Below are 26,161 nucleotides of genomic sequence, written 5' to 3'. Positions count from 1 at the left end.
GGAGGCAGGAGCGCCTTATCACTCGTAATTCACCCCCACATCTAGACTACCACAATATTAGTCTTTTGCATAGTCGTAAATGCCTTTGTGAATCACATCAATCAATAAAAATATCATTAGAGGAGGTAAACAGGCAACTTTATCAAGGCTTGCGCCAGTGTAAAGTAAATAAAAGTGACTCAAACGGATACAACATGTCAGAAAATGGGTTATTGGTAAGGGCAGGTAAGTACCTATACTCATCAATAGGCCATCAATACCTACTAGGTTCAGTTAGGTCTCAATAAATTAACCCTCTGTAACCTTGGGGATTGGGTTTGGGTACTGTTAGACTTTTCATCCTTGGCGTGGTCTCACTTAACTTTTTGACTCTGTTCCCCAGGTTGTTGATGTGTGCTGGACTCTGATTTTGCTATTTGTTTTACCCCGGGCACTTTACCACTGCCAACCAGTGCTAAAGTGCAAGTGCTCCTTTACAAAATGTGTATGTGATTGGTTTATCCATGATTGGCATGTTTGATTTACTAGTAAGTCCCTAGTAAAGTGCACTAGAGGTGCCAGGGCCTGTAAATCAAATGCTACTAGTGGGCCTGCAGCACTGGTTGTGCCACCCACATAAGTAGCTCTGTAATCATGACTCAGACCTGCCACTGCAGTGTCTGTATGTGCAGTTTTACCTGTAAATTCGACTTGGCAAGTGTACCCACTTGCCAGGCCCAAACCTTCCCTTTTCTTACATGTCAGACACCCCTAAGGTAGGCCCTAGATAGCCTGAAGGGCATGGTGCAGTGTATGGTTAAGGTAGGACATATAGTAATGTGTTTTATATGTCCTGACATTGAAATATTGCTAAATTCGTTTTTCACTGTTGCAAGGCCTGTCCCTCTCATAGGTTAACATGGGGCTACCTTTAAATCTGATTAAAGTGTAGATTCCCTTTGGGAGCGGATAGACATGTGGAGTTTGGGGTCTCTGAGCTCACAATTTAAAAATACATCTTTTAGAAAAGTTGATTTTAAGATAGTGCGCTTGAAAATGCCACTTTTAGAAAGTGAGCATTTTCTTGCTTATACCATTTCTGTGACTCTGCCTGTTTGTGGATTCCCTGTCTGGGTCAGTTTGACAATTGGGCTGGTTGCACCTCACACTAGACAGTGACACAAAGGGAGCTGGGGTGTAGCCTGCATATCCTGATGAGCCATCTGGGCTAGGAAGGAAGGGAGGAGTGGTCACTCGCACCTGAAAGGGCTGTGCCTGCCCTCACACAATGCAGTCTCCAACCCCCTGGTGAGTGTCTGGGGCCTTGCCTGGACATCACCCCTCATCTGCGTTAACCATCTGAGGGGCCTGTGGTCGGTCTGAACTCAGAAGTGAGTCCCAAACAAGTAGGGTCTTAGCTTCTTCAGTGCCCAGACCACAGCAAACGGTTCACGTTCTATGGCATTCCACCTACGTTCCCTGGGAAGTAACCTCCTGCTAATGAAGGCTACAGGTTGATCTAGGCCCTCTTCATTAACTTTTGAGAGTACTGCTCCAATACAATGCTCTGAGGCATCTGTTTGCACAACAAACTCCTTGGAGTAGTCAGGTGCCTTCAGCACAGGTGCTGTGCACATGGCAGACTTCAGGGCATCAAAAGCATTCTGGCAAGCCTCTGTCCAGATCACTTTCCTGGGTTGCTTCTTCAAAGTCAACTCAGTCAAGGGGGTAACAATGGTACCATACCCCTTGACAAACCTCCTGTAGTATCCTGTGAGACCAAAAAAGGCTCTTACGTCAGTCTGGGTCTTGGGGAGCTCCCAAGCCCGAATTGTGTCAATCTTAAATTGTAGGGTTGCCACCTGGCCACTCTCCACCTGGTGTCCTAAGTATACCACAGAACCCTGCCCTATTTGGCACTTGCTCACCTTAATAGTGAGGCCTGCCTTCTGCAGGGCCTCTAACACTCTCCAGAGGTGTTGCAGGTGTTCCTCCTATGTGGAACTAAACACAGAAATGTCATCCAGGTAGGCGGCACTGAACTCATCCAGCCCATCCAGCACCTAGTTGACCAACCTCTGAAAGGTGGCAGGGGAATTCTTTATCCCAAATGGCATGACTTTAAATTGAAAGTGCCCATCTGGGTAGAGAATGCTGACCTCTCCTTGGCCCCCTCAGTTCAGACAATCTGCCAGTACCCAGAAGTTGATTCAAACATACTGAGGTACTTGGCAGCTCCTAATCAGTCAATGAGCTCATCAACTCGAGGGATGGGGTGTGCATCGGTCTTGCTGACCGCATTGAGTCCCCGGTAGCCCACACAGAACCTGAGTTCTGCAGTGGCACCAGGTGCAGTAGCCTTTGGGACCAATACCACTGGGCTGGCCCAAGGACTGCTGGAGTGCTCAATAACCCCTAGGGTAAGGACTTTGGATACTTCATCTTTAATGCATGCCCTGACCCTGTCAGTGACCCTGTAAACTTTTTGTTGAATAGGTGTACTGTCCCCAGTGTCCACATCATGTGCGCACAAGTGTGTGACTCCTGGGATCAGGGAAAACAGTGAGGCAAACTGTCCCAACATGTGGTGACAGTCACCTTGCTGCTCCTCAGTCAGGGAGGGGGAGAGGATCACTCCCTACACTGACCCATCTTTTTCTCCTGCAGACAGGAGGTCAGGAAGAGGCTCACTCTCCTCCTCCACCCAGTCATCTGTCACAAGGAGCATGGACAGTTCAGTCCGCTCAAAGGGAGGTTTGAGGTGGTTGACATGCAGGACCCGTAAAGGGTTCCTTGGAGACTGCAAGTCCACCAGGTAGGTGACTTCACGCTTGCGCTCCACCACCTCAAATGGCTCAGTCCACTTATCCTGAAGCTCCCTAGGCTCCACTAGTGCCATCACCCACAGTTTCTGACCAGGTTGAAACTCGACCAGAGTGGCATTCTGGTCACACCACTGTTTCATATCCTCCTGGCTTGCTTCTAGGTTCTCCTGTGCGAGACTCCTGAAGCTGGCAGTCTGGTTTCCAAAAGTCAGCATGTAGCTAAATACATCCTGGGGGGTTTACTAGGAGTTTTCTCCAAAGCTTCCTTTACCAGACTCAAAGGTCCCCTCACAGGGTGGCCATAGATGAGCTCAAAGGGACTAAATCCAAGTCCCTTTTGAGGCACCTCCCTGTAAGCGAACAGAAGGCATGGCAAGCGGACGTCCCACTTCCGCCTCAAGGGCTCTGACAGTCCCATGATCATGCCTTTCAAGGTGCTGTTGAATCTCTCAACCAGACCATGTCTTTGGGGGTGGTAAGGTGTGGTGAACCTGTAGGTTACCCCATACACTTTCTATAGAGACTTCATATACGTGGATATGAAGTTGGTACCCCTATCAGATACCACTTCCTTGGGGAACCCCATGTGGGTAAAAAAAAACATCAATGCATGACCCACCACAGGGGAAGTGACTGACCTCAGAGGGATGGCTTCTGGGTACCGAGTGGCATGGTCCACCAAGACCCGGATGAACCTGTTGCCCAAGGCTGTCTTTGGGTCCAGAGGCCCCACAATGACAATACCTACCCTCTCAAAGGGAGTACTAACCACAAGTAAAGGTTGGAGGGGAGCCTTACATTTCCCCCCACTCTTGCCACTTGACTGGCAAGTTGGGCAAGACCTACAGTGTGCAGCAGAATGCTTGCTCATCTGGGGCCAATAGAAGTGGGAGACAAGCCTCTTATAGGTCTTATCCTGCCCCAGATGTCCTGCCAAAGGTACATGATGAGCCAACCCCAGTAGGAAGGCCCTGAAGCACTGGGGAACCACCGGCATATGAGCTGACCCAGGCTCAGGAACCCTAGGTGCACTATACAGGAGGCCAACCTCCCAATAGATCAGGTGAGTGCTGGGCTCCTCGCTAGCCGCCTAGGCTGCAGGCTGCAGCCTGCTTCCGCAGTCCCTCAAGAGTAGGGCAATTCTTCTGTGCTTCACAAAAGCCTCCCTGGTGGTTCCCCTTCCTGCTGCCACTGCAATAGCTCAGGGACCTCCCCCAGTTCAGCCACCTGTTCCCCTGTAGACTCCGGGGTGTCACCCTCAAGATCTGCCTCCTCCCGGACCGTGGGAACTTCTGGTGCCAGTTTCTCACACCCCCTGCCCTTCCTCTTCTTGGTGGTCCCCTGGGCCACTGTTTCAGGCTCCAGGGGCTCTTGACCACCCTGACGGGCTGCCATTGACCGGGTGGATACACATACCCAACCAGGAAGACCCAACATCTCCAATTGCGACCTGTGTTCCACCTCCTTCCAAGGGGAGTCCTCCAGGTCATTGCCTAGCAAACAATCAACAGGCATGGTTGGACTCACAGCAACCTTCAAGGAACCTGAGACCCCCCATTCACAGGGAACCTGCACCACTCTGCACAGGTGCTCTAAGTTGTCTACTGCAACTACTTGGTGAAGTACCCGGGGATCTATCTGCTCTTCAGACACTAGCTGACTCCTCACTGTAGTCACTCAGGCTCCTGTGTCTCTCAGAGCCTCCACGCTCTGTCCCCTCTGTCCATTAATGGTCACCCACTGCCTGTACTTCTTAGTGTTCTCAGGCACGAGGGTTCTGTGGACCATCTCACTATCCCCTAGTGAGACAAGGGTCATCTCAGCTGGCTCCCACCCACCTGGAACCAACTCCTCCCCAAGCGCTACACTGGCCAAACCCTGGGATGGCGCACCAGTGGGTGCCAGTGTACTTTTGGGGCATTTGGAGTCCCCCCTCACATGACCCACCTGGTCACATGCATAGCATTTACATGGGGGACCACCTGCCACTGGCTTCCCTTTGGCTAACCATGGCTTCTTCTCACTGGGGGTTGGGAATCCTTACCCTGGGAATCAGTTTGGGGCCCTTTAGAGAACTCCCCCTGTTTACCCTTACCCCCCCTTTCTTCTGAGAGGGACCCTGCCCACCCTTGGCGTGGTCTCCCCATACCTCTTTTGGACCCTGGTGCTCTCCCAGTGGTCTGCTTCCTGCACAAGCTTCCTGGGGTCAGTCAGCTTACTGTCAATCAGGTGCTGGCACAGCTTGGAAAACATCAACTGACAAGTGCTCCCAAGCAATCAGAACGTAAAGCCCCTCATACGTAGTTACCTTACTGCCCTTCACCAAACCATCCAGTGATCTGCAAGAAGAATCAACACATTCCAACCATGTTTTAGGATTCCTTCTTCTTGTAGGATCTAAACGTATCCTTGTACTTCTCATGGGTAAGACCATACCTTGTGAGTAGGGCATCCTTTATGCTAGAGTAGGTGAGATTCTGAGCATCCCCTAAGGCTGTCAGTGTATCCCTCCCCTCTACCTCAAAGTGCTTCCACAGACCCGCCCCCCAATGAGCTTCAGAGACCAGATTCATATGGAGAGCAAACTCATACCCCTTAAACCACAAGTATATGTTGTCCTCCCTTTTATAATCCTTCACAAGATCTTTAGGAATGTGTACCCTCCTCTCAGGCTGCACTGTGATGTGGCTGCCACCATCCCTAGTAGACTGGCTCCTCTGATCCAGCTCCCTCGAGCTGAGCTCATGAGCCAACAACAACGTTTTCTCTTCAATGGCCATCTTCATTTTCTCCAACTCTCTCTGGTGCTCCCTCTCTGCCTGTCTGTCCTGCAGTTCTTCAGGGGTCAGACCCTTAGATGAGACACTGCTACCTGCCCTGGAGACCCTCTGCCTGGACATAACAGGCCCATGCCCAATACCATTGTGTATGGAATGCCCTTACTCCTCCTCATCCTCCTCATCTTCTGTGTGTTCTTCAGTGCTCTTGGCTGTCACCCAGGCACTCAGTGCCTTTTGCAGCTCCTCCTTCTTGGATGAGCTCTTAATGGTACAGTCAAAACTTTTACAGAACTGCTTTAACTGGGCCTTGTTATAGCTATCCAATTTCTGTATGTCAAAAGCAACTCCAACTGATGCATCTCCAGATTGGAACATGATGAAAAGTCATCAAAAGTGCAAAGTTCCAAAAAAAGCGGAAAACAAGTTCTCAAATGAAGTTCAGAAGTCAATCAAAAATTACCACAAAAATGGATGTAGGGAAAAATCCAAGTAAAAGAGAAAAATCAAAGATCACAAGACAAGCAGTATGTGGTCATGTAGTGGTCTGCACTCAAAGCAGTAGTATACACTTAATCACTGTATGTCAAGTACAAATACAAGTCCAAATCCCATCTGCTGATCACCAATGTTAGCCCTCCTGCCCCTTGCAGTTCTGTCAAGTCAGGCAGAGCTTGCAGGGGAAGGTGCCGTCCCTCAGAGGTCAGATCCTCCCTCTCAGGTTTGGATTCCTCCTGACTCTCTGGACTTGTTGGGGCTGGCAAGCCAGACCCAGTGCCCTTTTTCTTTTTCTTGGAGGCTTGCCCCATTGTTCCAAGGTCCAAGTGTCCAGCACTTCCCTCTTGTGCTGCCTGTGACCTGGTCACAGCACACAGCCATTCAGGGAGCTCCAGCATCTGTGCATGGACCCTTCTTTCCACCTCTGACCTTTCAGATGCTTCCAGATCATTTCCCAGCAGACACTCTACTGGGAGGGCAGGTGCTACAGCTACCTTCTTAGGGCCAGTCACACCTCCCCATTCCAGGCTCACCATGGAATGGAGTTTGGTTCTGCTATCTACATATGTTACTTGGTGGAAGACACCAGGTAAGACCTGCTCTGGAGAAACCAGCTTCTCTGTAACCATTGTCACACTGGCTCCTGTATCTCTCATAGCATCCACCTCAGACCCATTGACTTTAGGCCTCTGCCTATACCTCGCCATGCTGGGAGGAAAAGTGCCATAGTTGCAATGTCCACCCCACCCACAGACGCAAAGGTGACCTCAGTGTATCCTGATCCTAGACCTGGGCCAACTTCCACCACCATCACTACACTAGCAATCCCATGGGATTGCCCACCAGTGGGGGGCTTCTTGGAGCATATATCATCTCCTCTTTTGTATCCAGGTTGATGACACTCAAAGCACTTGCTGCCCTTAAAAAGCTCCTGAAACTTTCCTGCCTTAACAGGATCATAATGCTTTCCCTGATACCTGTTCCCTTTAGAAGTGGCATGGCTCGGGGCTCCCCCACCCTTAGAAGTTTTTGGGGACTCTTGTGAGGACTCTTTGGACTTTTTATCATCTTTCCCTTGGTTCGTCCCCTGAGAAGAACCATGTCCTCCCTTTTTCTGATCAGCCCCTAGGGCTTTTCTGGTTAACCCTAGTTCTTAACTAGTCATCTGCTGCCTCCACAAGCTCTCTGGGGTTGGTCAACTTAGAGTCAACTAGATACTGGCGGAGCTTCTCTTGGGCACAATTAGTTAGAAGATGCTCTCTCATAAACAAATTGTAAAGCCCCTCAAAGGTAATTACCTTGTTGCCCCGTATCCAGCACTCTATTGCCTTAACTGAGATATCCACAAAATCAACTCAGGGCTGGGTGCTTGTCTTTTGGGTGCCACTAAACTTGAACTGCTCTGTGGTCAGACCAAACTCTTTAGTTAAGCTCGTCTTCATACTAGGGTATGAATCTGCATCCTCCCGACTTAAGGTCAGAAGCCTCTCTCTCCCATAGTTCGGGACCAACTCCCAAAGAAGTGAACTCCAGTACCGAGGCTTAACTCTCCTCATCAGGAGGGCCCTTTCAAAGGCTCCCAGCCACTTGTCTATGTCATCCCCGTCGAAATAGGCAGGAGCCACCCCCTTGGGTAATCTAGTGCAAAACCCCCTACCCATGGACATCTCAGCTCCTCTGTCGCTGCCACCATCTATTTCCTCTTATCTTGCCCACTTTTATTTTCTAGGGCCAGCTTCTCTACCTCCAAAGCTATAAATGCTAGCTGGGCCTCCTGCTCTTTTTCCCAAGGGACAGGTTTTCTCCTTCTGAAGGGACCCTCTTCCCCCCAACTAGCTTTGGGTGTGGCCCTAGTGACTGTGTGCATTGAGGACCGGTCTTTCTCATCCTCACCTAAGCTCAGATGCCCCCTCTCCCCTGAGTGGTTGGAGCTAGCAACCTCCCCTTCTTCTTCCCCCTCTGGATCTTCCTCTGTGTCTACTTCTTGGTCCTCAGCCCATGCTGTCAGGGATTTAATCATGACATGCTTCCTGAGTTTAGTGGCTGCAGGCAACCCTCTCTCAGTCCTCAACCCCCTAAATTGGACTACTGTCATTGTGAGTAGGATGGCCAGATCAAGCTCCATTGCCCCCTAGTTTTGTGTCAACAAAAACATTTCCCAAAATTGGAAACAAGAATTTAGAAAAATTACAAAAATTCAATAATTGAAATTAATACAAACTAAAAATTCAAAACAATTTTTGCACTAGGAGAATACTGAACACAAGTACAGGATCCCACCACTGAGCACCAAAAATGTTTGAAAATTGGTTATTGGTAAAGGCAGGTAAGTACCTACACTTAGCAATAGGCCATCAACCCCCCCTAGGTTCAGTTAGGTCTCAATAAATTAACCATAGCATAGCCTTGGTAGTTTGGCAACGAGCAACAAGGCTTAACTTAGGATGCAAAGCGTAAACCATTCAAGTATCACAAAACAGTAATTAAATAAAACACAGGAATCAGTTTAAAAATCCCAAACCAATTTATAACAATAGGAAATATTTTTAGCTTCAAAATGACACCAAAACAAATAATATCAGATAAAGGGAAACGGAGATATGAATTATTAAAGAATTAATGCTTGTTAGCGCTTAGAAACAAATAGGATCAATCTGGTCATCTGGTCGCATCTCGACCGGGGCAAAGTTTAAGGCCGACCGCGATGGAGCCTTGCTCGGCTACAGCCCGCAGGAGGCCTCGGTCAAAAGTTTACCTTCGGACTTAGTCGTTTTCTTGAATATTTTCTTCAGTGGGACCAAGTCACCAGTCCAAGCCGATCTCCTGGAACTCTTCCTTGGATACGCATTGCGGGAGTCCTCGGTGGAGATTTCTACGTTCGGACCTAGACATTTTTCGAGATGAAAATCCTTCGACTGGGGCAAACCTGAATCTTGATCCAATGTGTTTGGAGCCCTCTTGGGATACACTGCCTGGGTCAACTTCCTACGTTGGGAGTTAGTCACTTTTTCTGAGATTTTCTTGACCTGGATGAACCTGCAGGTCAGGCCGGGTCGTAGTTGAGGCAAGCCGGCTAGAGTTGCCGCAGTGGGTCGGTCCCTTTATGGAGCTTTTTTCCAAAAGTTCCTTAAACTTCTCCAAACTACTGGATCTTCTCCCAGATGTTCTTTTAAGGTTCTTTTGAGGTCCACAGCTCACCTCAAGGTTCCAGAAGCTCTGAGATGCTCCTTGAGTGTGCAGACTACAACTCCCGGAATCCACCTGCCGCAAACTCCAAATCGGACAGTGGTCAGCTGGTCCGTTTCTTCAGGAGGTGGGGCAGGGGACTCTGGTTAGCAATTTTTCACCTGTAGCAAACAGAGAGTCCCTCCTTGAACCAGTTGAAGCCAGGCAAAGTCCTTCTTGTGGTGAAGCCCAAGTGTGCAGCTGGTGCAGTCCTCTAGAGTGCGGCGTCCAGGTCCAGGTCAGAGGTCCAGCAGGGCTGTCCTTCTTCTCCTGGAGTTCTTCCTTGTAGGGATCTGAGGTGTGGGTGCAGGTCTGCCAGTTTTATCATTGCTCCTGGGTGAAAAACAGGGGGGTGTTGGTTCTCCAATCAGGTGAGGGTCCTTCCCCCTGTGAAGATCACTTCTTGGGAAGTGTGTCAAAGATCAATCCCAGGGAGCAACATTCCTCAAAAATCAATCATGGTTGAAATTGATTTTTGGAGGTTACATCTGTTTGAGCCCACCCACTGGTGTGGCTAAAAATCCTAAACACAACCTTTCTTGCCGTTTCCAAATCTAATCAAGGGGTCACCTAATTGTCTGGGTTTGTCGGATGTAAGGGAGGTGCTGGGTTGCTCCAAATGTCCTTCCCAGCCTTTGAAGACCAGTTTAGCAGACCTCCTCCTTCCTGCTTCTCCATCTGCTGAGGGAGGTTCTCCTCCCTGAGGCACGTCTCTTTGTGTTCAACCCAGGCCACTTCACACCTCATCAAGGCAGCCTGGCCAGGCTCTCAGAGGCTGACCAATCAGAGAAGGGCACTACAGGGCTGAAGTTGGCAACTTTTTAGGTAGAGTTTAAAACTCTTTACCTGAACAAGTTATATTAAATCCAACAATTGTAAGTTGTGGGGTTTAATATAAAAATTAATTTGATAGCAAACTTGGGGTATCTTACACTCACGAGGACTTTATCAATTAAAATAAAGTCTCTTCATTCTAACCTATGGAGATCATTCACTACAATGAGGGAAAAACTAATTTGGCTGTTTTACCTCACCAGGGCTTATAAAACTATTTCAATAAGGTTCCTGGTCATAGTTACATGGCACCCAACGCTAGGGGCACATAGGGCACACCTTAGGGTTGACCTATATGTAAAAATAAGGTAGTTTAAGACTTTGGAAGTACTTTTAATTCCAAAGTCGAATTTACATGTAACTTTAGTTTAAAACAGCCAGCAAGACAGGCCTGCCTTTAAAATGACACTGGGGACCTCAGCAGTGTACCTATAGGTGCACTACCTATGCTGGGGTCTCTAAGCCCACATGCACTACCATATACTAGGGACTTATAGGTAGGTTAAATTGCCAATTATAATTAGCCTAATTTGCATATTTATTTTACACAGAGCACTGGCCCTGGGACTGGTAAACAGTACCCAGGGCACAGTCAAGAGTCAGTACCCACTAGTATCTGTCCAAAACATTTGGGGGTGACCAGGGTAAAAAGGAGGACTTTCCTACACATCGTCTTAATAAACTATTCACTTTCCAGCACAAAACTTGCTTTTCGCTTGAGTATTGTCAATATTAATGCAAATACTGCTACAAACTACTTTGCATTACTTTGCATCAAAGGAATATTCAATGGGTACATGGGCATTCTTACACAACCACCCATGGGTTTTGATGAAGAGCCCCTACTACTAGCACTGCTAAACAGTGCTTTGCACCAAGAAATAATACCTCCTCAAGGAAGCTGTTAAAAAATAGAAATGTTTTTATTTGTCCAAACTTTTTCAACATTGCATGTGTGCTGTATATACAGTATGCGAAATATAAATGGCTCTGGCATAATTTGTGTAATTTCATGAATTTCACTTTACAAGTGTTATATGAAATTCCCAAAATGATGCCATTATGCCACTTCATGTAGTTATGTGGCATTCGGAATAAAAGATGACTGTGAAATGCACAATTTGCATTCAGAATTTACTCCAACACGCAAAAACAACAGAATGCAAGCAGCTGTTGCTCATTGTGCTTTTGTTTAAATGCCTTCTGTTGCCCAAAATTGATGCAAGGATGCATTTTGCACTAAAATATATTTCAGAATGACAGAATTGCATTTTTTATAATTAAGAGTGTATTTATGTGCCAAAAGCAAGTAGCTTGCTGATTGAAGATTTAGGTGCTGAAGTGGCATCTTACCCTTTTTATGTATTCTCAAAGACTGTAAACTATGCATATCACAATTTTGATTGATATTCTTATTTGATTTATATTTCTGCAAGTAATTATGCAAATTAGCTGAGTTATTAGAAAATTTAAATAAGATATAAAGTGAAATAATAGGCATGGAAGAAGAGAGTCTGGCTAATTCACAAAAGCATTTATGAGAGCAGGAAGTACTACCACAGGATTAGTCTTTTACATTGTCTTAAATGCCTTTGTGAAGCAAATCAATCAATAATAATTTCATTAGAGGAGGTACTCAGGCAACTTTATCATGCTTTGCAACAGTGTAATGTCATAAAAAGTGACGCAAACTGAGCAATGTCATAATAAACTATCTACTTTCTAGCACAAAGCGTGTTTTTCGCTGGAGTGTTGTAAAAAATAACGCAGATACCACTACATACTGCTCTGCATTACTTTGCGTCAAAGGGACATTCCATGGGTGGTACCTGGGCGATCCTACACAACCACCCGTGGGGCTTGATGAACAGCCCCTACTACTAGCAATGCTAAACTTCCTTTGCACCAAGAAGTAATTACCCCTCAAGGCAGCTGTTCAAAAAGAGAAATGTTTTTATTTGCCCTAACTTTTACAACATTGCTTGTGTGCTGTATATAGAGTATGCTGGACAACATTTTTAATACGCTGGCATAATTTGTATAATTTTTAGAAATTTCACTTTACAATTGTTCTGCAAAATTCCCAAAATTATGCCTTTATAATCTTTGTGTAGTTATGTGGCACTCGAAGTAAAAGATGATTGTGAAATGCACAATTTGCCTTAAGAATTTACTGCAACATACAGAAAAAACTGAATGTGAACATCTGTTGCTCATCTTGCTTTTGTTTAAATGCCTTCTGGTGCCAAAAATTGATGCAAGGATGCATTTAGCACTAAACTATATCACAGAATGACAGATTAGCATTTTGCTTAATTAAGAATGTATTTATGTGTGTAAGACAAATCTACACAAGCAAGTACCTTTCTGAATGAAGATGTTGGTGTTGAAGTGGCATCTTATTCTTTTATCTGCCTCCTCGAAGACTGTGATCTATGCATATCTAACTTTAGATTTATATTCTCATTTGATTTATATTTCTGCAAGTAATTATGCAATTTAGCTGAGCTACTTTAATATGTTAATAAGATATAAAGGGAAATAATAGACATGGAAGAAGAGACTGGGAACTATTCACAAAAGCATGTGTGAGTACAGGAAGTGCTTCCACAGCTTTAGTCTTTTCCATAGTCTTAAATGCCTTTGTGAATCAAATCAATCAATATTAATATCATTAGAGGAGGTAAATGGACAACTTTATTACGGCTTTCCACCTGGATAAAAGTTACAAAAAGTGACACAAACTGATGCAACTTCCTGATAAACTATCTACTTTCCAGCACAAAACTTGTTTTTCGCTGGAGTGTTGTCAAAAAGTAACCTGACTAGCACTATAAACTACTTAACACTACTGTGCATCATGGGAAACATTCCAAGGATGGCACATAGGTGTTCCTACACAACACTTGTGAATTTTGATGTAATGCCCCTACTACTAGCAATGCTAAACAGTGGTTTGCACCGAGAAATAATACCCCCACAAGGCAATTGTTAAAAAAGAGAAATGTTTTTATTTGTCCTAACTTTTACAACATTACATGTGTGCTGTATATACAGTATGCTGGACAAAATTTTAATTACACTGGCATAATTTGTGTAATTTTGGGAAATTTCACTTTGCAGTTGTTACACAAAATACCCAAAATGGTGCTGTTATGAAATTTTCTGTAGGTATGTGGCATTCGGAGTAAAAGATGACTGTGAAATGCAAAATTTGCATTAAGAATTTACTGCAACATACCGAAACAACAGAACGCGCAGCTGTTGCTCATCATCATTTTGTTTAAATGCCTCCTGGTGCCAAAAATGTAAGGACGGAAGCATTTTACACTAAAATATATCACAAAATGACAGATTTGCATTTTGCCTATTTAAGAATGTATTTATGTGTGTAAGACAAATCTGCACAAGCAAGTAGCTTTCTGAATGAAGGTTGTGGTGCTGAAGTGGTATCTTATGATTTTTTCTGTCCCCTTGAAGACTGGGAACTATGCATATAAAAAGTTTGATTTATATTCTCATTTGATTTATATTTCTGCAAGTAATTATGTAAATTAGCTGAGTGGCTAGAATATGTAAATAAGATATAAAGGGAAATAATAGGCATGGAAGAAGAGGCAGGGGCCTATCCACAAAAGCATTTATGATTACAGGAAGTACTACTCAGGATTAATCTTTTATATAGTCTTAAATGCCTTTGTGAATCAAATGAATCAATAATAATATAATTGCAGGAGGTAAACAGGCAACTTTATCAAGGCTTGCGCTGGTGTAAAGTCACAAAAAGTGACACAAACTGATGCAACATCTTAATAAGCTATCTACCTTCCAGCACACAACTTGTTTTTCACTGGAGTGTTGTCAAAAGTAACGCGACTAGCACTATGAATGACTTCACAGTACTGTGCATTAAGGGAACATTCCAAGGGTGGTACATGGTCATTCCAATACAACCATGCATTGGTTTCAATGAAGAGCCTCTAATACTAGCAATACTAAACAGTGCTTTGTTCACATAATTACGCATAGCAAATTATGGAGATTTCTCAAACGCTTACTTTAAAAACAATTAACAACATAACACACATACTCTTTGACCTCCACAGCAACCAACTAAAGCGAGGATCAACATAAAGTGACACTGTTTCACTTACAAAGTTCTTACCTACACACCGCCCAGACACCTATCTGATCTACCCTCTGGATCCGTGCTGTTCAAAGAAAGGTCTGGGGCCGCATGCAACCCTCGTCAACTTCACATGGGTCCCTTTGCTAAACAACATCACTGGGCTGCTGTATATTTGAGAGAACACTAACGTGTAGAAAGATGTTAAATAAATGAGCAGGCATTTATTTACACAATAAATGAAGTGAAATAAAAGAAGCACATTTCAAAAAATTGTGTATCATTAACATGCAGAAATCTTTCATCTCAGTACATTAGACTATATCATGTTTTAAGAGAGATGTTTTAAAATGTTATAGTTTTCAAAAATGAATGTAGAAACACTCATGCCTCCTCCCACCCTAACAACAATGCCAAGAATGAGCTCAGAGGCAAGTGACTTGTCACATGAAACATTATAGTTTAATAAATTAAACACAAGAAAAGGTTTTATACAAAATACAACCTGAACTCATGTTCGAAGTTGCTGTCTGTGTGATCTCGAAAAAAGGAGGGAAAGTGAAATGAAAGGAGTGCCTATGGTCACACAATTTGGTGAAGTTGGGAATCCAGAATTGATCCCAGGTTTTCTGGTTTCACATTGTTCAATCCTATTTCTTTCCAATTCAGTAACCAAGTAACTTCCTTTTAACACTTCACTCTCCCAAAATAGTGATAGCAAGCAGAAAAGGTTTACCTAAAGGTGCAGTTGAGGGTTAGCGATTCAGATACAGCATAACACAGTATTGTCAAATCTATGACTCTTTTTTTCTACAGACTGGAGGCCTAATTTAGTGTGTAGTATGGAATGAAACACTCATAGTAACTCCATGACTCACTGGCTGCACCATGTAATGCTTTGTTTAACCTATGCCCACCTTAACCCCCACCCCCCTTCAAAGCCCACTCCTACCTAGCCAGCTTGCATCAATGTGGCCCTGGGTCATTGCACAGACCATACAATTTGCGCCCCAGGAAATAATTTCAAGCACCCATACCCCAGATCATGTTGTCAAAGAGGTCATAAAAGCCAAAATGTCCTAAAAACTGGAGGTAACAAGAAATAGAACGGATTTTTCCAAGACGTTCTTCACTGGAACCACCACTATCACATGGGAACAAACTTCCCAGTTTCAGGAAGCCCTTAAAAAACACCTTTTCTGCCTCTTCTTAAGCTGCTTCACTCTGCCCCTCTAAAAACAAATTCCTAAATGGCATTCAGAGCAATACTTCTACAACTGTACATACTACTGTTATTTCCCTGTAATATTGTAAAATGCCATAATACTTTAATATACCACAATTCTCCAAATCTTAATACTCTTACATTTGTAAGTGATATATAAAATTATTAAATAAACACATATAAATGAGTATTATTGTTTATTGGTGAATTGTTCGAACATGAAGCAGCAATACTTAGTTTCCCTATAATCACTATTATTATTAATATTATTATTATTGCTATTATTATTATCATATCACCGACACTATCATCTCACAGCAATATTTGATACATACATTTATAATGATATAGGCATTGATTTGATTAATGTAATGAGTCAAAATTACATTTCCCCAGGAAAAACAAGAGAATGAAAATGAAATATGCGGGGGCAATTTGAAATACAGCAATGCATTAAAACATCATTTGTTTAAAACAAATAAAAGCAATTAAAAATATAACCTCGAATTTCATAGAAATCAGACTATAATTAAGAAAGATTTTCAATATAGTATAATTAGGACCATTTCATCACCGTAGTTTAACCATGTTTTTAATTAATTGCTTTTGTCTGGATCTGTGCCAAAATGACGGAAGCAGGCCACAGTCATTCAATTACTTATGAAGCCGGCTAGGGATCCTACAAAGTTAGAACATTTTAGATCTATTTCTTAACTGCCCACAGATTCTAAGGTTCTTGAAAAACTGGTCAACCATAGGCTGAGTAACCACTTGCAATCAAACAACTTATTGCATCCATCAAAATCAGGTTTTTGATCAACACTTAGTACTGTGATGGCTCTGCTTGAGGTATTCGAGGAGATTAAAATCTGTCTTGATCATGGGCAGAGATGGATGCCCTCATCCTGGTGGATGTGTCAATGGCTTTTGAGACTATCTCTCACCTGATACTGCTGGCCAGACCTGCAAACTTGGGGAGAGGTGGTGCATTTCTTGGATATATTAAACCTAATAGAGAACAATCTGGTTTTTCGGATCTTTCTCCTCGTCCTCCAAAGAGCTGAAATACGGAGTCTCACAGGGCTTCTTACTGAGCCATGCACTGTTCACTGTGTACATGACACTGCTTGCCCACATCACTGAATGACTTGCTATTAAGGCGATGTTGTATGCAGGCAACACTCAACATATGTTTTCATTTGACAAACAGTCGTCTGTTGATCAATCAATTCAAAAAATACCTGTTGGTGATGGTAGAATAGAGGAACAGCAATTGTTTAAAATGTAAATCCTCCAAAAAACAGATTCTTCTGTTTGGATGCGCTGTTAGTGGTTGGTCCAATGACTGGTGGCCGAAGGAGCTAGGACTGTCTCTTACCCCTACTTTGGTGGCTAGAAAATAGTTTTCAGAAAAGGCATTTGATTTCGTGCAATGCAATTGGGAGCATTTTCGTTCATCAGTCTTTCTTATGATCTTTAGGGGTATTTTTGTTCATCAACCTTTCTTAGGATCTATATGCTAGTACTGGAAGCTTGGAAAGCCAGCACAACTTTTCCAGTTGAAGTTATCAATCCAATTTGTTTCTGGTATTGCAGATTTGCCAACTTGTGAAACTTTTTTTCTGTGTGAGGAGGTGGTGGTGGGGCCTTGAAGGGGCAGGGCTTAGTGCCGAACACACCCTGAAACACAACAAAAACAAAGCTTTTGTGTCTGTTGCTTGTGTCCAGGAGCGCTTTCACGCCTCGTAATACACATTGACTGAGCAGAACCTCCAAACAATTAGTTGGATACCTCCTCTCTGCAGAGGTTTCCAGCTAATTGTGGCACACCACCCAGTGAGCGCGTGATAGGAGCCAATATCGTGTGACAGTGCACACACCGTGGCGCCGTGTGAATTATAAGGTCTGGGACTGGGCTGCCCTGGCTATGTTTTTGAGAAAATATTTCCATTAACGACCTCCAGAGGTAACTCGTCTAGTCGCCGCCTTATATTCGCCTGGTCTTTCAATAATTTAACAATTTACTTTCGGCTAAGTAAATTATTAGTTTGTCATACCTAGGATACTTACATAACTAGTTGGGTTTCCACTGAAGACCAGTGGGGGTGATGGATGTTCAATAAGATAGGAGCATCTGCTGACTAGTGGCGCAACGAAACTTGAGCCCTCCCCCACCGCCCCCCGCAAAGTACATCGATGGCCCCCCTTCGGGCTTATTCGGGAGCTCTCTGGTCCGGGTACTTTGCTGAGGGAGTCCCCTGGAGCTCGGTGGCACCCCCGCACTGCGTGTGCTACGTGGCCTTTGTTACACCTGTGCTGCTAATATAAGAAGCAGTAAACCACCATTGGATTACTTTTTCTCTGTGCATCTAACGTCGAATTTCACTGTTCCCGAATGTATTTCTAATTAGCCACTAGAGGGCACTCGAACATCAGAAAAAAGTAAAACCAAAGCCGGTACTTTCAAAACATTTTTTATAAACAATTCATGGCAATCCCCATCTTTATTTTTTCAAAAAGTTTTATCAACTCAGAACAGGCAGAACAGTAACAGTAGCAGAGATGCTTACTTACAACATATTCTGGGAATCTTGCGCTGCTGCTCCACACGCTCTACAGGCTCTGTGGTATGACTGAGTGTGTGAAGAACCGTCCAAAAATGCCACATGTTTCAACTGCCCTTTATGTGGGGACTTCTACAATGAGTCTGCCTATGCTGTGCTTTCTGGGCTCTAGTCCTAAAAGGTAGTGGCAGGATTAATTAGCATAGGCAATTTGCAATGATGTCACATGAAGTGACATCACAGGAAGTTATTTCACATCCCTTTATTGTTTCTCACAGAAAAGGGAATGGGCTGTTCCGCAGTCAAAGCAGAGGTACAATCTTTGCTATAAATAGAAAATATATAGCTAATGTACGCATACATATGTAAACCAGACACTCACAAATCTGTTTTAGACAATAAACGAGTACATGTTAGTTTAAAGTAATGCTTCCCAAACGTTTTAGAACCACGACTCACTTTTTAGTATGACATTTCACAACCCACCTAGCTTTAATGGACATGAAGTGGGTGATTTTTTAATGCAACTAATGCATTCTGTGGCAGTGCGTTGTTAGTTACAGAGAGCACATTTTCTTGTCACTAAATTTGCTCAGATATACAGTTTTACAGATAAAACTATATTGCACATAAATGATAATGTGTGGAAATCTGATTTCAGTAAATAATAATTATTTGTTCATCAACTAGTAAAACGTCTTGATTTGTTCTGAACCTAATAAAATCATAGTTCACACTGATGATTGCGTGCTGTTCATTTACAGGCATTTACATTTTGTTGTGTGCTCCAAAGAAATTGAAATCCTACAGCCATTCCTTTCTCACTTTATGTACTTCTGAATGATTGTCACATAATTCACTTTATTTGTCTTTCTCTGACTACAAAGCGAGAGGAGTTTGTAAACACCAGTCCATATGTTAAAAAAATAACCAGCAAATGACATAACGAAATAACCATACAATTAACCTCTGTTTTTGAAACACAGCAAATGTGACAAGATAAATACATAATATAAATACATCTTTATTTATTGCTTGGATTTTTGAGTCCCACAAAAAATCGTCTCGCGACCCAACCCACAGTTTAGTAAATAATGGTTCAAAGCATCATCCTCTCCTGTGTGGAAATGCAAGCTGATCTGCTGGGGGTTACAAGCCAATGCCAGGAGCACCTTCCTCGACCTCAGGCAAAGGGAACAGACACCCTCTATAAAATAAGAAGGGACTCCATCCACCACCGAATAGTGCCCCTTGCCTGTTTTGTATTATTGAAACTTTGTGGGCGCCTTTTTTATCTTTAAAGCAAAAAAATATTTGCGTGAACAAGAGATAATGAAAGCACTTAACACAGATGGAAAGGGGTGTATGGCACCAGTGCAAGAAAGAAAAGACTAGGTTGCAAAGAGGGAGAATATAATGTGAGGAGATCTCAGCACATGGTGCACAGAATGAATAGCGCAGGACAGCTGCAGCTCCTCTATAAGAGCGGAGGAGCTTCATCCCTCTGCTCAGTCAGGCAGTGACAAATAATCATTTGTCATTATCTGACTGAGCCATGGGAGTCTAGGGTGGGCGTGGCCATAACAGGGAGGAGGAGTGGTGGGCACTTGTAAGTGTGCATGTCAGTTTGGACAGCAGTATTACATTTCTGCAACCCAGCTGTGTTACACAGCCAGATTGGAGAAATGGCACAAGCACCCTGTGCCAGCCTGTTCAGGCCAATCCCGGTGCTGCTGACATGCTTGGTATAGCATGAGAGCAGTATCTGGAGTGGGAGCCTCTGCCTTGTGGCCCAGTGCCGGGAAAAGAGAGAATCATCACGGAGGCTGTCGACAGTGGGAGCGGCAGGCAGGTAAGATTTTAGAAATTAATTTTAACCCCCTCCCCACCAACAGTCCTACCTCCCATCTCCCCCTCTTGCCCCGCCACCCTTGATTGCAGCAGCCACCACTGGTGCAGTGTTCAAGGAGGAAGCAGTGTAGTGTGTAGGGCAGTGGCAGTTAAAGGCGCAAAGAACTGCAGCGCGAAGTGCAAGGAAGCAGTACATGCTTAAAAGGTGTAGTAGCGCAGGGTGAAAGGAGGTGCAGCATAGGATGTAAGGGGAGCATGCTGTGCACGGTGCAACAGGAAAGTAATGCAATTGCATTGTGTTACAGCCAGGCTAGAAGCGTTGTCAAGCCAACAAATTAAGAGAGTGAGCAAGGTCAAGGGTCTGGGTTTGCGCTTAGAGCCAATGCACGAGCTGAGCTCTGAGAATGTTTGCCATATAAATCATACAACAAACATCACCTAAAATATGATTAAGTGTTTTCAAAATTTAAAAAAGTGCATTTCTTTAACATGTGGAAGCTTTGACATTAATATGCCACATTATAGTACTGCACTCACAAGCACTAACTAAAAGTAATAGTTTTTAAACACGAGCTTAAAAACATTCCAGCCCCGCCCGTGACTGTGTCATTAGTGAAATAAGAGGCAAGACAGTTTGAATGTGGACCTCACATGTGGCCCAGATTCTTATGTCTAGAGCAACATTATAGTCTATTAAATCAAACACAATAGGTTTTTATACAGCTGGATTTCCGAACTCACACATTTGAATGTGCTTTCATATGCAATAGTGAAGAAAAAGGAGAATCGGTAAATTAAAATATTTGACTAAATTCACACAATTTGGTAAGCAGGGAAACTGATTAATCTTAGTTTCACTTTGTATATATAAACCCCTGAATGAGTATCTATTTGTCTCTCATTTTTGCCTCAAATATTAATGTTTGTTTTTACCTCTTTGTTCATGAGGATAGAGAGCGAAGGTAACTGGCAGAAGCCAGATGAAAGTTCAGCTCATGGGCTCAGAGTTCCTACAGGGCCTCGCGCTGTGCTAGAGCCAGGATTCAGACTCGAGCCTGACTCGACCTTGCAGAAGCTCACTCGCCTCTAGGGGGAAGCGGGGGGCACACACGGCAGCACGGGGCGCAAATGGAAGCCATTACACGTGTGAGTGGGGCAGAGCATGGCTCTAACCGGGAGCTTTGGGGAAGCAGCCAAAGGTGTGAATGGGGAAGCATATGGTGTCAGAAGATGCAGATCGGGGTTCAAAGGACAATACTGAGGATGCAAGGGTGGTAGCACACAGTGCAAGGAAGTGCAGGGTAGGGGGTTGTTCTTGCTGTCCGATGCAGGGTGAAGAAGAAACCAGTGCAGGGCTCAAGTGGGTAGCAAAACAGTGTTCTAGGGAAGTAGCAGAGAAGGGCGCAGTGGGGAATGGGACAGGGGTCAAGGCGCAGCCGCGCAGATTGCAAAAGGAAGCAGCAAAGGGTCCAGGGGTGAATTAAACAGGGCACAATAGGGAAACAGGACAAGTTGCAAGGGAAGGTGACACATGTGCAATGGAGATCAGTGCAGGGGTGAGTGTAACCGGGTGCAGGGGGAAATAATGCATGGGTTAGGTGTGTAGTTGTGCAAGGTGCAAACGGTAAGCACCCAGGGAGCAAGAGGAGAGGAGGGTGAGGTGCACTGCGGAGTAGTGTAGGGTACAAGTGTGAGCAGGACAGGGTACAAGCGAGAAGCACTGCACAGTGTAATGAGCTGCAGACTGGGTACACTGACAAGAAGGGTTGAATACTAGCAAGAGCAACGCAGTATGCGGGATAGAAGCATCTCACAGGGTTTGCCTGCCAGGGCAGAGTTGTTGGGGGAGCAGCGCCAGTTTCAAGGGGTAGAGGTATGGGGTGTGCGTGGGGCAGGGCACAGCAAAAGTGGAAACAACACACGTTGCTTGTGGTCAGTAGTTCAAGATGTCAGTGCGTACCGCGCAGAGTATGGGGGAGAAGGAAAGCAGGGTACCATAAGGAGCATTGCAGTGAGCGAGAGGCAAACGCAGAAGGTGTAAGGGGGCAGCACAGACTGCAAGGTGTGTAGAGCACTATGTAAGAGAGGGGGCGTGCCATGGTAGGACATAAGGGAAGTAGGGCAGAATAAAAAACGGCTTCAAGGTGGGGTGCAAAGCGGTAAACAGGGTATAGTGCAGGAGAGGGCAGGGCAGGTGCATCAGTGGAGTGGGGGAAAAGGGCCAGGCAGGGTGCCATGTGGAAGAAAGGCAGATTGCGAGGGGGAAGAGAGCAGTGCACAAGAGGAACAACTCAAGGTACAAAAGGAGAAAGGTCAGTTTAAACAGGTAAGAGAGCAGGGCGCTCTTGGTAGTGACCAACCTTATAGCTAATAATAACATTCAGCACTCACATTCATACCTCATTCACGTACAGTATAGGCAAAACCACAGTACAACAAATATTTTTTTAGAAATATATATGGTTTTAATCCCATACTTTATGAATAATAAATATATAATTCTTTAGAAATCTGGAAGATATAATGAGACACAATGATCTGTCTTTTAGACATACAAATGACATTCCACTAGCTATCCATGACACCCAGTCAAGAATGTGTAAAGGCACCAGTGCTAATAGATTGTGTATTTTTTGTGATTTGCTTTAAGTAACCCTTTACCCTTGGTTTTGAGGGCTACTCTCGTTCATTTGTCCAGTAACAGAGCAGGGTGCAACAGAGAGAAGGGCAGAGTGCATGGGTAGCACTGCAGAATGCAAGGGCGTGGTATGGCAGGGTAAGGGGCAGCAGCACACGAGGCAAAGGGAAGCAGCATAGGGTGCAAGGAAAAGCCACTGGAGGGTGCTTGAGAGGAGAAGCATGGTGTGGAAGGGGGAGCAGGGCAAAGGTGAAAGAAGAGAAGTGAACAGTGTTGGGAACAGACAGTGACAAAGGTAGCAGGGAGAGGAGCGCAGGATGCAAGGAGGGCATTTCAGGGTGAAAGAGAAACAGCAGAGAAAGAACAGTGCAGAGTTCAAGTGGGAGCAATCCAAGTGCAAGCAGCACAGGAAGTGAAGTGAAGCAGGCAGGGCAGGGGGAGCAGCAGCGTATGGTGAGGGGTGACGGAAGTGCAGCAGAGAGTGGCAGATGGAACCAGAGAGAGTGCAGGGTGTTACAAGACAGGGTTCAAGAGGTGAGCAAGATGCACGCGGGAGCAAGTCAGAGTGGAAGGGGAGCAGAGCATGGTGTTAGGTGGAAGCAGGGCATGCTGCAAGGGGAGACACTGAAGTATGCAAGAAGAGAAAGGTGCACTGTCAGAGCAACACAGTAAAGATGCAGAGGTGAGATAGGGAGGAGTACAGTGCGCAAGGGGGATGTGCTTAATGGGGATAACAGTGCAGGGGACGGGCATGGTGCAAGAAGAAGCAGTTCAGGGTGTAGGGGGAGCAGAGAAAGGTGCAAGAGATGTTTAGTCCCTGATTTATACTTTTTTGTGCCGCACCACTGTCATTTTTTCACGCAAAAGAGGCACAAACTTACAAAATACAAATGCAGTGAGCGAGAGGCAAACGGACAAGCTAGTTTGTAAGTTTGCGCCGCTTTAGCATCAATAAATGACGGTAAAGAAGTGCAAAAAAAAGTGTAAATCAGGGCCTTAGTACTCTGTGCAAGGGGGGAGCAGTGCAAGGTGTAAGTCTGCGCCCCACATAATGTGAGGGAGAGCGAAATAGGGTGCGAATGAAAGCAGTGCAGGGTGCGAGGCATAGCTTTAAAAGTACAATGAAGAAGGGTCAGCTTTCTGAGGGGAGCGATCACAGGCCTCAGAGGAACAGTGTAGAAGAGGAGCCCGACAGTTCAAGGTGTGACAGGGCAAGGATGAAGAAGTGAGTAGGGCAGGGAACCACCTCTTTCACATACCCATTCTCTAGCAATTCCTAGAAGATTGCAAACGCCATTTTTGGAATTGGACAGCGTTTTCCGCCTCATAAAACAGATTTATACCTTATAAATAATCATTTTCCAGTCACAAAAGTCTGTGATTTTGGGAATCGCAGGCGCTGCGGCAGCAAAATACCTTTGTACACGGGGTCCAGAATTGAATTCTGCTCACTGTGTTCCTGTATATAGCTACCATACAGTACTGTCCATTTCAAAAGTAGTAGTATCATCACCTCAGCTAGAAGTTTATACAGACATATTACACTATGAAAGAGAACATCTGCACCTCTCTCTACAGGGGTGTGGGTCAAAGCCTCCAGAAAAAAAACGGAATCTCCAGAAAATGCAAAAACATCTCACATAGACACCTTCCATGCCAGGACACAGGCAATGGAACAAGCTTCTTGGAAGCATTTCCGTCAACATCATCCACCTCATCCTCATCAAACTCACCTTTTCTGAACTCTCCGTGCACCCATTTTCAATAGCATCAGGCCAATTGTTATGCAAAAATGTCCATAATAGAGGATAATACATTTTCCTTTATTTATCAGCATCTGATATGGCCTTCATCAACTTTCATTTTCACTACTTGTGGACTTACATCTATAAAAGGTAAAATAAAACTACAAGTGCCAAAATGCAAATAAAGATCATATCTGTAAGTAAAACTCACATACCACACCAGAACAGTTAGATACTGCTTCATGAATTTGTTATTTGTTGTTACCCTTGTAGGGTATTACTGTTCTTGAGAATAGGAGGCAAAAATATGAGACTAGAAACAGTTCTTCATGTACATAACATAGAATAGCTTAGTAAAAATGTGTTTCCTACTGAATGGATTAGATTAATACTAAAACGTGTAGCAAGGCAGTGGTCAAAAATTGATGTCTTTCCTCTATACAAATTACTTGTTATAAACTAAAATATCAAGTATATCCTACACACTTAGAGACATAAATGAATTCTGAAATAATGTGCATGTCTTTGTCTCTCTAAAGTCATGATGTTTAATTAATTCTCTCTATATTGTCTAGAAAGAGGTTAGCAAACATTATCAGTTCCTTCATGCTTTATTTCACAGCGCTGATTGTCAATCATTTTTGTTAGTTCATCGTTTGGAGTACGTAGGTTACATTTATGATTTTTCTGTTTTGTTTTAGTCTAATGAAGATGTCTTTGAAGAAACACAGAGAAGTGTTAATTCTGGTGAAGAAAAGGAAGTTGGTGTTAGAAATATGGTCAAAATGAGCGTCCCTTTAATCCATAGGATGCCACACGCTTCGGCTAATTTACCACTGAGATTTGGGAGAGCATTCCTGGAAGAAGCAAAAAGTAGTCCTTCTTTTTATTCACCTCTGAGATATGAAAGAGCTTTTGATGAAAGATTTCCTAAGAGTGTCCCGAACTTACCACAGAGGTTTGGACGCTATCTTGCTAGTAAACGTTCCATCCAGCCGCTGGCCAACCTGCCTCAGAGATTTGGTAGAGCACCATATGCGGGCCAGTTTATTCAGAGTCTCGCTAACTTGCCTCAAAGATTTGGGCGATCAATAGATCTTCACAAATTAAGTAACTTTGTGAGTACCTACTCACAAGGTGGACAAGAATCTGGCTATGGTGAGAAGAGGTAAGTGAACGTTTTGTGACAAATACTTTAAGCTTTTTGTTACCAAAATATGATTTGCACTGTATTAGCAGTATTATTTTATTTCTAATTTAGAAACACGTATTACATTTCCGCAAATAAACTGAGTTTAGGTTTTGTCAATCTCCTAAATCATAATATTTTTTTCACTACGCCCAATGTGAAGGATACAAATTTAAATCAAAGTTAAAGTGGCTAGACAGGAGCTACAATGCAGACATGTTTGTTACATAATAATTATTTTAAAAACACACGTTTATACAAGAATTATGAATGTTACCTTTCCTAAATAAGGGAAACATCTAATTTTTTAAAGATGGGTAGGCGAACATTATGCCTTCTCTCATTTTGCTTTAATATACAGCACCTTGAAAATTACCACTCTTAAATACATGTGAGAAAAACATTATCCAAAGGAAGTTTCAATAAAACAATCAGTCGGCTGATGATACAATCCATATAGCTCTGTTGTGTTGCTTGCAAGACCTATTTTCAGCTGATGTGCCAATGAAGATAGTAATTTGATATGGAAATGAGTTGGCCAGGTAAATCCAGGCTAGCAAGTAATCTGTGCTCAATGACCACCCTAGGAGTTCACACTGCCGCTGAGGTTCCTCCTGCTCAAAACAATGTATTCATTTGAGAGGAATTTTATGGAAGAAGCAGATAATATGTGTGCATATTCTTT

General features: G+C 43.9%; 1 protein-coding gene across 1 annotated transcript in view; it reads left to right on the top strand.

The window, feature by feature from the left end:
• Positions 1–26,161, top strand: part of NPVF (neuropeptide VF precursor) — a 57,881-nt gene that overhangs the window by 11,556 nt on the left and 20,164 nt on the right. The window contains exon 2 of the mRNA XM_069209250.1: positions 24,989–25,455. Coding sequence (XP_069065351.1) covers positions 24,989–25,455 — 467 coding nt within the window. The remainder of the gene's footprint in view (positions 1–24,988; positions 25,456–26,161) is intronic.

This window comes from Pleurodeles waltl, chromosome 10 (genome assembly GCF_031143425.1).
Source record: "Pleurodeles waltl isolate 20211129_DDA chromosome 10, aPleWal1.hap1.20221129, whole genome shotgun sequence".
Classification (NCBI taxonomy): domain Eukaryota; kingdom Metazoa; phylum Chordata; class Amphibia; order Caudata; family Salamandridae; genus Pleurodeles; species Pleurodeles waltl.
Note: the sequence above shows the minus strand (reverse complement) of the source record. Positions and strands in the feature narration are given on the sequence as shown.